General features: G+C 36.8%; 1 protein-coding gene across 4 annotated transcripts in view; it reads left to right on the top strand.

The window, feature by feature from the left end:
- Positions 1-1,421: 1,421 nt before the first annotated feature.
- Positions 1,422-10,787, top strand: part of LOC145687813 (host cell factor 1-like) — a 127,549-nt gene continuing 118,183 nt past the window's right edge. For all 4 annotated transcript variants that reach the window (XM_081761236.1, XM_081761238.1, XM_081761237.1 and 1 more), the window contains exon 1: positions 1,422-1,803. In XM_081761236.1, coding sequence (XP_081617362.1) covers positions 1,641-1,803 — 163 coding nt within the window. In that variant the 5' untranslated portion in view covers positions 1,422-1,640. The remainder of the gene's footprint in view (positions 1,804-10,787) is intronic.

The following is a 10,787-nucleotide window of genomic DNA, read 5'->3' as shown; positions in this document are numbered from 1 at the left end:
GATACAAAATTAAACTGGGCAGTTCACACTCAGGAACTATGCAAAAAAAAACTCGCTCGTGTTCTTTATGTATTGCGGAAATTAAAAAGGTCTATAAGTAAGGAAATGATGATTTCAGTATATTATGCTCATTTTCACACTAATTTATTGTATGGTAATTTACTATGGGGAAACTCTGCAGGTGCAAAGGACGTATTCAAATGGCAAAAGAAGGCATTACGTTGTATTAAAGGTGTACCTGATACTGAGTCCTGTAGGAATATTTTCAAAGAATACCGAATCATTACAGTTCCCTCAATAAATATTTATTATACTTTAATTTATATTAAGGAAAACCAAACTAGTTATAATTTGCGATCTAACGTGCACGATTATAATACAAGGTACAAAGATAATTTAGAAACGCCATCTGTCAGATTATGCAAGACGCAGCAAAATTTTAAATATAATGCAATAAAACTGTTCAACTTGTTACCTTTACATGTACGTAATTTGGAAAACAAGCCGTTTGTTAAACACATTAGTAATATGTTAATAGAGTATTGTATATATAGTATTACGGAATTTAAGGAATGCATTTGTAATCAATAAAATGTAAATAGCTGGTAAAAATTTGAGGGTAAAGTTCCGTAGACGATATAACTCCTTAAGGGATTCAAACATGGTAACAGTACTCAACTAAACCTGCCAATACCTGATCTACTACTACTATCGCTACTGTTACCATTGCTATTGCTACTACGGATCTTCACCCAAATTTGAAAGATGTAATTCGGTAGAAGGCTTAACCCTAATAATGGTAATATTGGGCTTTTTGTTTATTGTTGTGTGGTAGTGCCAACAATGTAAATATGAAGTATAAATTGCAAATTGTGTTTTAACTGTTAGTAATAGTTTCAATTAGTTAATAACTGTCAGTAATAATCATAGTTTCTTTTTTGTTACATTTCAATAATGTTTACAATTTGAATACTATTCTGGACGAAGTCTATTGCAACTATGTTGTCTAATGACTAATAAAGTATTCTATTCTACTCTATTCTATTCCTATATATATTCTTTGTGGAAGGAAGGAAAACTTAAATATTAAATGTTTGTCCGTTAAATATTTAAAAAAAATGATTTAAGTTTCTTGTGTTTATTGAGAATCACAAGTTATTTCCGCAATAGCGTGCTTTTTTCGGCTGCAAAATTTTATAATTAACACTTATTTCTAGATTATGGGAGTCTCACTAATTTCCTGTCATAGTGAATTTTGTTGCTATCGATCAGGTATAATTCGAAAAATCCCGTTTTGGTGGTAATTGCATCGAAAATTCAATGTTTCTCTTTTAGAAAAATTAATGTAAAAAAAATCCCACAAATTGGAATTTTCGCTATGGTTGGCATCACTGCGGGTAAAGCATTCTGGGTACATTTCGAAGCAGAAGCGGATTGTTTAACTGTTTTGGCGTCGTACGAAGCTTGCGTCATGATTTCTCAGGAGTTGGCGGCGAGATATAGTGATGAACAAATCGTATAATGCGCTAAACGCAATTACTGTTTATGCTATTCATTTACCACATCTTTCATTTCGTTTTAATTTACGATATTAACACATTTGGCCATAAGTGTTTTCGCCAGGATATTAAAGAGAAGTCATGGCTTCAAATTCTAAGTGCAGGTGGAAGGAAATTGTAAGTGCAGGTGGTCCACAGCCAAGACCTCGTTATTTTGGGCGTGCAGTGGTGGTACAAGATCTGCTAATAGTGTATAGCGGGGCCACTGAAGAAATCGTCAACGATATCAATGTTTATGACACAAGTAAGCATATTTTGTGCGGTTAGCATGCTTGTCTTAAAATGTTTTTGTTGTTAGTTATCCCAGATATTTATATACGTAATTAGAAAGTACAGCAGTGATTTCTTGCAGTATGTGTCAGTATTATGTGGAATGTCTTTTGAACTTTTAAAATTCGTGATTAAAATTAAGGTAATAGTATACATGAGAACCCCCTGATCTGCGTTTCTTCTGTGTTCTATTACAAATTTTACATGAAATACCATAAATTTTCTACGTAGTGCAATAGTAAGAAGTATCCATGTGCACAAGACATGCGATATGCGTTAAATCCCCCCCCCCCCACACACACAGTCATAGATAAAGTACAAGGGCACTACACATGCAGATATAAAGTACAGGTACGTTCTCTTTTATTTTCGTATCAGTCGATAAGTAAATAAAAGTCGCTTTGTTACCCCCTTTGTAAGTTCGTACATACTCAATGAATAATCCCTAAAAGTATGAGCGTCCTGCTCCTTCGGGAACTGATGCAGCTTCATGTATACTATATCCAAAATGAATTTATTACTTGACGTATTTTTCCAATTTGGCGGCCTGCTTGTGAGAAGCATTGTGTGCATTTCCGTTTTTCTTTCTTTGCTGCAACAAAGTAAGAATCAATAGCTGCAAAGCGATCATATTACTTTTTATGGCTTGTGTAACCATCCTTGTTAAATGTTGCGGTAGAATGAAAGTATTCTCCTGGAAGGTCAGTGTAGCCTACGTGAGGCTTACAATGATTCTTGTTACTGCTATTAAATAAGATTGAATGCAGTAGAATGTTATTTCATTGACCACTGAAGGGATCACGACTTGTTGAATTTATATATATTGTCTTCTGTATTAAATATGCTTCTACTACTTTAAAATCATTTCTGTTAACGTATTAGAAATTTTACTACACATGTTTGTATAGGAACTGTCATATCCCACTGACGAGTGTCGGAGTCTGAGTAATAAATTACCGGTAAAGGCTGACCATTAGCAAAGCAGGTACGGGCCATTACTCGAGCAGGCACTTCTACCAAAATATGACATTTCTTACATTTTCGGATTAGATCTTTGTATTTCTTTTAGCAGAGCATGCACTAAATGAGGGGCTCCATTGCTACTAGCAGATTGGCTTCAGGAGGGCTCAGTATAAATACAATGTAGACGTATTGCATAAAAACTACAGTGCGTAAAGTGCGAACCAACTTGTGCTAGATGGTCCCTAACAAGTACGGATGCTATTGAACAGTCAGGGCAGGAGCATAGCAGGGGGCCCGAGCGATAGCGAAAGGTCCATGCGTAGGGTGCAGGGGCGTCAGCGACGGGGATGTACGCACACTTACAGTACATTCACTATCGCTCAAACTTCATTTCGGGTTAGCTGCAGCAGATGACGGCCCTGAAAGAAAATTTTCGGAGAAGTGAACAGAATTAGACTAAATGTGACAGTAGGAGTAACGGACGTTAGAAATTTCATCACTGTAGGGCGATTAATGACTGAGAAGACGTAAGTTAAATTGTGGACTGCATGTGTTCGCCGATTGATAGGGTATGAGATGAGATGGCAGTAGAGCATAATCTGACTGTTTCAAACTTACTGTGTTATTAACTAACTTAGGATAGGTATTATTTTGAGGGTCGAGGTGTAGCAAAATGAGCTTTGCAGGGCTTCTCACCCCCTTCGCTCGCTGGCGATCGCTCTGCTATGTTTCATAACGTAAGGAAATCACTTTTCTTTATAAATAAAGTGGTGTGTGCACAGTAGGCAAAATACCATGTAACATTACGTCACGCACGAGTAGTGCAACTTCGGTGTAAATTTAAGCTCACCATTTGGGAAGAGATGAGATCGGCCACAATGTTTTAATCATTAATGAGTAGTTTGCTACACTTAACGTTTCTAAAGTACTGATTTTAGTCAGTAATACTATACCAGTGTATACGGATGTAGAAAAGAGCAAAAGAACTGTGGGATTTGGGGGGGGGGTCAAAATCAGGTAAAATCGCCATGTTTACAGGAGAAACGAGTTGATGTTACGTAAGTTCAATTACTAAGTACTAACATAACATAACCTAAAGTAGCTTAACCTAACCTAAACCATCAAATATGGGAAGAAAGTACGGATTTTAAGCAAAGAAATCTGGTCCCCCAGACCCATATTCCTAACCTAAACTAACCTAATGTACCTAAAACAAGAAAAAATACAGAATATATAGCAAGAAAGCACGAAATATAAGCAAAATATTAAAAAATTGCCTAAGAGAAAAAATTGTGATCAATAGTGAATGGTGAGGGCCAGAAATGAAACGGAGGTAATTGTAAGTAGGATATATGAAAGTAACAACAAATTGTAATACAAAGTTGAAAACGTTCATGTGGGTTTTATCCGTGACTTCCATCTGCGGCAGTTTATCCTTCATTTCAATATACTGTGCACTAATAGTAATTACTTATATTCACACTCATTCCTTCAGAAAAGATGTTCCACATCGTATTTTACCTATGAATTTTCTATTTGGTAGAACAGTCTGCTCGAGTGACCCCAGTTATAGCACCCATGGGCTTAGACGAAAAGTATCTCTGGTGATGGGAACAGCTGGTTCAAGTAGTATTTTTTAAAACATGGGTTCACTTGTTTTCGTGTTACGTCCTGCATTGTAATACACTTCAAAGACTCATGTAAAGGGCATAAACTTCAGATTCCTTTCTTTAGAGATACGTAAAAAAAATAGAAAACGCCATTATGGTTTGGTAGTTAATTTTTAGAGGTCTTACCTGATTTGTGTATTGTTTAGCTTGGTAATAGTTACTGAGCCGCGCTTCCCGTTTAGAGGAGCAGAAACGCCATACTTTTAGGAATTATTCATTTACTATCTAGGATGTTAAAAAGTAGGTAGCAGAGCGACTTTGATTTACTTAGTCATTGAACAAGAAAAGAAAACATACCTGTATTCAGCTTTCGTGTTTGTTTTGACGAGTAGCGCTTTTCAAATGTTTGAGGTGAGTGGAGTAGTACCAGGTCAAGCATCATTGCTTAGCGGTTTTTGTGCACATAAAGGAAAGCTTGGGCGTCATTCCGTAGCTGTTTTTGTGGACAGAAAGCAGAGTTTGCGTTTGTTTGCGGTAGCAAAATTTAGTACACCGTAAACTGGTAGTAATATAGGCCTATTTCCGTGCGGGTCCGATGACGTCTTGCAATATGAGCCACAGGTTCGATCTTCATGGAGCTGCCATTGCTACTGAATAATGTCGCCGAATGGAACTTGTAGTGGGTCTGTGCACATTAGATATAGGTTGGGCCAGCAGCTGGAAGGAGACATGGCGTGTTCGTAGTTATAGAGGCACGTGTAACTTACGTTATAAAATAGTGCGATTTTTATGTGTGTTTATACTGTTGCTTAGAGTGTTTTCTATGGTAGGTAATCAGTAATTATTTTTTGGGTATTTCCATTTTCTGTGCAGAGAGTTTTGAATATTATAATAGAAATCATCACTTGCTTGATGTGCACATGGTCGTCACTGCACACAGTTGTAAGGTGGGATTCTGAAATTGGTTTGTTTGTGATATTTTTATACAGGAGAAAGTACATCATTTTTCACGTGTTAGGAATTATTATTTTAGGTCAAAATGCAAACAGCATATCACATTTTCAAATTTACAACCTCGTAACGCTAAGCACTTGTATGCTCACCGCAACCTTATCCTGACAACCGAGATACGCAGCTTCAATTCGGGCCACTCCGCGCACGTTACATAGTTCCTCACATTACACGAAAAACATTACTTAGGAGATCAATTCAAAAGGCTAATTGAGTGTAAGTATATAAAATGTCAATATAGGAACAAGTATTTAAAATAGAAGATACTAGATTTATTAGTAACGGTTTATGAAAATGACGTCACGATTCAGAATCTGAAAGAGAGAAAGGTAGAAAGGAGTAAAACACCGGCAGATAAGTTGCGAGTCTTTTGCAAGTGTTGCAAGATTATAAACTTGAAAAATCTTATATCAGAAACAAGACCAGTAAAATTAGCTGATTGGTCAATGTTGGAAATCGTCCATAGTTGATGGAAAATGGCTTAATATTTTTATATATAAATTAGAGTATCTACCCTGTAAGAAATTTCTTTACCTGCTAGTAAATTAAACAAACGAAACAACGGGACTCACGTATAACTTCTATAATTTTTGGCAGATGGTAACACGCTCTGCCAAATATTTGCGCGCGCACGTTAGTGTGGGTGTAGTGAAATTGATACCGTGAAGAGTATTGAGCGCGAAATCGAAAACGTGAATAAATCCAAATTATCATCATCTCAGTATTATCGCAAACAGGAGAGAAGGAAACCTCTTCAAAGTCAAGCAAAGTAAATTGTCATCAATGTGTAACGCTCGACTAAGAGAAAAATATGCAGATAAAATTTGCAGAACATGATTGTTGCCGGGTCGCTGCCAACGTAGAGTTGCAGTGCTTTGAGGAAAGAGAGATCTGATTTTTAATTTATTGTGTGGGAGGGTGGTTGCTCGTGTTTCTCTGTTTATAACTGACCTTTATCAGGTAAGACATATGAAGATAACTTCATTTCTTACCCTTTCTTACCTTAATCAATCAAATTGAATAAGCAAAATGGTGTTCATGCTTTCGCGTTTTACTTGTGAGGATCGCAAACACATCACATGCGAATTTCCAATACATTTATTACTATTGTCATGTCTTCATAAATTATTAAAAACAAATAGGCCGAGACACATATTTTTCGTTAGCGGCAGGAAAAGGACGAGAAATCACAGCTCCTTGCACATCAACTGAGACCCAGAGCAGCGCCAGTCGAAACAACTGGCGATTGAGAACTAAACCATAACACACAAACTAAGGCTTCTCTGTGAAAAGGTTCGCGCACCAACATGTAGTAATGTGCTTGTGATCCGGCTCGCAAGTTAACATTGCGTTTAATATAGGTCATTCTAGGCATTAATTTTTAGGGTGGTTTATATTGGTTACAATAATATTGCCTTTGTACTTAATGTGTTGGCGTTTCCGCCTGGTACTTCCTCTTTCTCTCTTTCTCTCTCTCTCTCTCTCTCTCTCTCTCTCTCTTTTTTTTTTTTATTGCATTCTTGAAACTTGCTCTTGTACTTAAAGGTATTTTTCTAGGAATATCTGTTTTTATATCGTATGGGATGAATAATAATGTGCCCTTGCACTTAATGTATGACTATGTGTGGGGGGATTTGAGAACACACATCGCATGTCCCGTGCACGTGGATACTTCTTATTGTTGCACTACCTACAAAGTTGATTCTATTTGATGTACAAGTGGTAATAGAACACATACGCAGATCACGCTGTATTCACACTCTATATTGTAGTGTGTACACATGATCTGAGTTTGTTGTGTGTTCTATTACCACTTGTAGATGATATAGAATTATTTTTGTAGGTAGTGCAACAATAAGAAGTATCCTTTTGCACGGGAGATGAGAAGTTGCTGTTGTAGACTATTGCCGTGATGATTTATTGATGGTTTGTTATAGTATTAGTAAAGATTGGCTCTGGAGCTTTCGATAGATTTGGGGGAGATACGAAATGCCAGCCCCAATTTTCGAAGTTGTTATAATCTTGCGTCGATCTGTGGTTAGTTGCCCTTGATCATATGTGATGTTTTTCTTTTTCGTCGTTGCATTATATCCAGGCTACGAAGGATGGAGCATATTACGGTCCAAGTTATTGTACTCCTAGCTGTGTTTGAATCTGTTACATGCTTACGAGAACCAAGTGCTGGGGTCATGATGCTGACATCCGCTTTTTTTTTTTTTCCTAGTATTACAGGCAGGTTTCTTTATGTATTTGGTAAGGTCCGATTTAGGTCTAGCTGTTAAGTTGCTCTTCTGAAACACGAACACATACTGAGTTGTGAGCTTCTTCGTGGTTAAGCAGTTGGCGTGGGAGACCCGGGTTCGATTCTCGGCGCGAGCTCATGTTCGAATTCCATGTTAATCAGTAGATCCACGTTTCATGTAGTCTCGCTGCTGAACGGGACGTTAAAATTCTGGGCCACGGTGGCTCAGTGGTAAAGCGTTCGCCCTCTGATGCATGGGGTTCTTGGGTCGATCCCAGCTGGCGCCAAGTGAACTTTGCGGTGGACAAACACTATGTATAGTTCATGACTCTTCTCTCTGTGATCGAGGATTCGGAGGAGAGAACGTTAATATTAGCTAATACTTCAGCAGAATTTGACGCTTACCGTTGAACATGACATGTTCTTAGTATAACGGCATCGCAGAATTGTTGATTTTAGTGTAGAACCAGATTATTTTGCTGACAATTACAAATATTAATGTTACATCTGAATATGCGTCTTCATTGAGTCCTACACAATGTAGGTACCGATGTTCCTGTGTGATTTCGTGTGTGAAACTGAAATGCTGTTACGTGCTTGTAATTATGGGACTTGTTTAACCTTAGACCCGAGCATGTTAAGTAAAGACGTGTTTAACAGTGGTGCATGTCTTGTCAAAACGTAACGTTGCTTTCATATCTTGTCAGTTCAATTAACAGATGGTTACAGCGTTTTTTTTTAAGGGAATAGTACATTTGGAATATGCATGGTATGGAAGGAAAAAGTACGCGTTAGTAATGCATAAACGTACTTTCTCAGTTTGATGGTTTCTTAAAGAAGCACATTTCCGACAGGTTATTCAGAATACTAGCATCGATTGGCATTGAATAGCCATCCTGACTATTCATTGCTAATTCTGTTTGTAAGATATCTAGATAAAAGACAGGTGTGGGGTAGATTAAACATGCTTTAGCTGGAAATAGATTGGGTCAATAAAGTTACCTTACATTCTATCTGGATATTTCGACTGGGGACCAATTGCATATAATTTATATTTTCTGTAGGTTTTGTACTCTTACGCATTTCCATGTAGTGTTTTACAATTAGCTCAAAACGGCTATGATCACTTCCTTGCTATTTCGATATAAACAAAGTTGAGATGGGTGGCATCTTTTGTGTGTGGTGGACAAAATCATCGTAAAGCTTCGTTATTATGACATGCTACACTTTCATGTGAATATATACAATGAAAATTTAATATGAGAATAAGTTCTGAGAATTTTGAGTAATAGAACGTATGTAATATTCCAGGATAAAACTTGTAGTGACATTTTTGCATTCTTACGGGTAGGAATAATGTCCGATATCTCGTATACTTTAGGACCGTAGAGGCTTAAATCATATTTTTAAGCATCATAAAGGCTTTTTATTATTATTATTCAGTTCAGGTAACGTGTGCATTTCATACTTCAACATCGGGGGAATATACGTTACTTCACATATAAATTAAAAATGTTCCACTGATCTTGAAGTATCATGATGCAGCATGTGGATATCTTTGCAAAATATGATTTATTGCTCTGTGGTTCTTGAAAATGGATGCTGTGCAAAGTATCCCAACTATCGGAAATCATTTCAGCTTAAAAAAAACTCGTTAAAAGTTCTTCAGTAAATTGGAATTACAATAAATGTTTTTTATTGTATATAACTTTTTTAAGTAGTATAGTCCAGAGGACGAGTCTTCTTACGAGGGTAAGTCTATGTGTATCTGCGGTCTCTGTTTAAAATTTATCATCACAAGAGGACATTGCTTTTATTTACCGTTATTCAACAGTCACCCTGGTTTTCAATACATCTAACCCACCATTGCACAAGCTCTCTGCTGCCCTCTGCAAAAAAGGTTTTTGGTTTGCGCAGCAAGCCACAAATGCACCGCTTCCTTCACATGTTGATTGGGGCTGAATCGATGGTCTCTGAGAACATCTTTATGTGGGCCAAACATGGCAAAATCGGGATTGTATAAAGGATGCTCCAGCACCTCGAAGCACAGCGTCACAGCAGTAATGAATCAACGTTTCATCTCTAGCGATAATTTGCCTGAGAAACTCTTCACCGTCGTTAGCATAACTGTCCTGTCCAGTAGGTGCTGACGTATTCTCACACGGTTTCGCTTTTTTTTTTATTTTTATTTATTTATTTATTTTAGGAACCCGTCTCTACCAAAATAAAATGCCAGATTTGAAAACCGCATACTCTTTTGCTTCAGTGACGCTAAATTTCATATTAACAAAAGATACCTTCTCGTATATCCCTGCTAAGGATATTTATGGTGATTTTTTTTTTTTTTTTTTTTTATTTTTGAAAGGGGTCTGTAGCCACATTATCAGTCACTCTTACATGTAAGGAGCATTGGAGCATTAATTCTGTGACACTCGTGATTAATCTGACGCTTACTGGCATGCCGAAAATAAATTTTGGGGTTTTGCTAACATATCACCCACCTTTTTATGTCCTTTGCCCCCAAAAGAGGGGCCTTCCCAAAATGTTTAGGATGGCTCTACTAGCTTTGTGAACGAATGTTTTTGCTTTTTGTAACAAGTACAACTCATTTGCCCCAAAATCTTTACGAATAATTATTGGAGAAAACTGCTTCCTAAATTTAACGTTGAATCTTCCATAAGGAAAATGAATTTTCGTGTTTGTGTTTTGTGTAAACAGGAATGTTATTATTTCCTTTAGAAATTCGAAAAATTTAGATATTTCTTAATAAGAATGCCAAATTTTGCATTAATGGTGTGGAAACTTCATCTTCTCCCAGGGCTGTAGAAAATTACACGAATTATGGAACAGTCTATATATATATATATATATATATATAATATAGTGTCTGTAACAAAATAACTGCACCACTTAACCCAACGTTTTTGATGATTCAGAGCAAATAATACTGTTCCTATGAAACATTACATCTATACAAGGCCTTCAGTGGTATGTATGTTAATATTAGAACAAGACGTATAAACTACTCGTGCTCTATGACAGGGAGATTCATAGTCTTGAAACATCAAGTAGTCTAAATTTTCGTATGAAAAATAATCTCTAGCAGTTGGCAATAAACTTCTCGATAGAATT

The sequence above is a fragment of the Thermobia domestica genome, chromosome 6, assembly GCF_964235325.1.
Source record: "Thermobia domestica chromosome 6, izTheDome1.hap1.1, whole genome shotgun sequence".
In the NCBI taxonomy this organism is placed as follows: domain Eukaryota; kingdom Metazoa; phylum Arthropoda; class Insecta; order Zygentoma; family Lepismatidae; genus Thermobia; species Thermobia domestica.
This window is presented reverse-complemented; position numbering and strand designations above follow the sequence as displayed.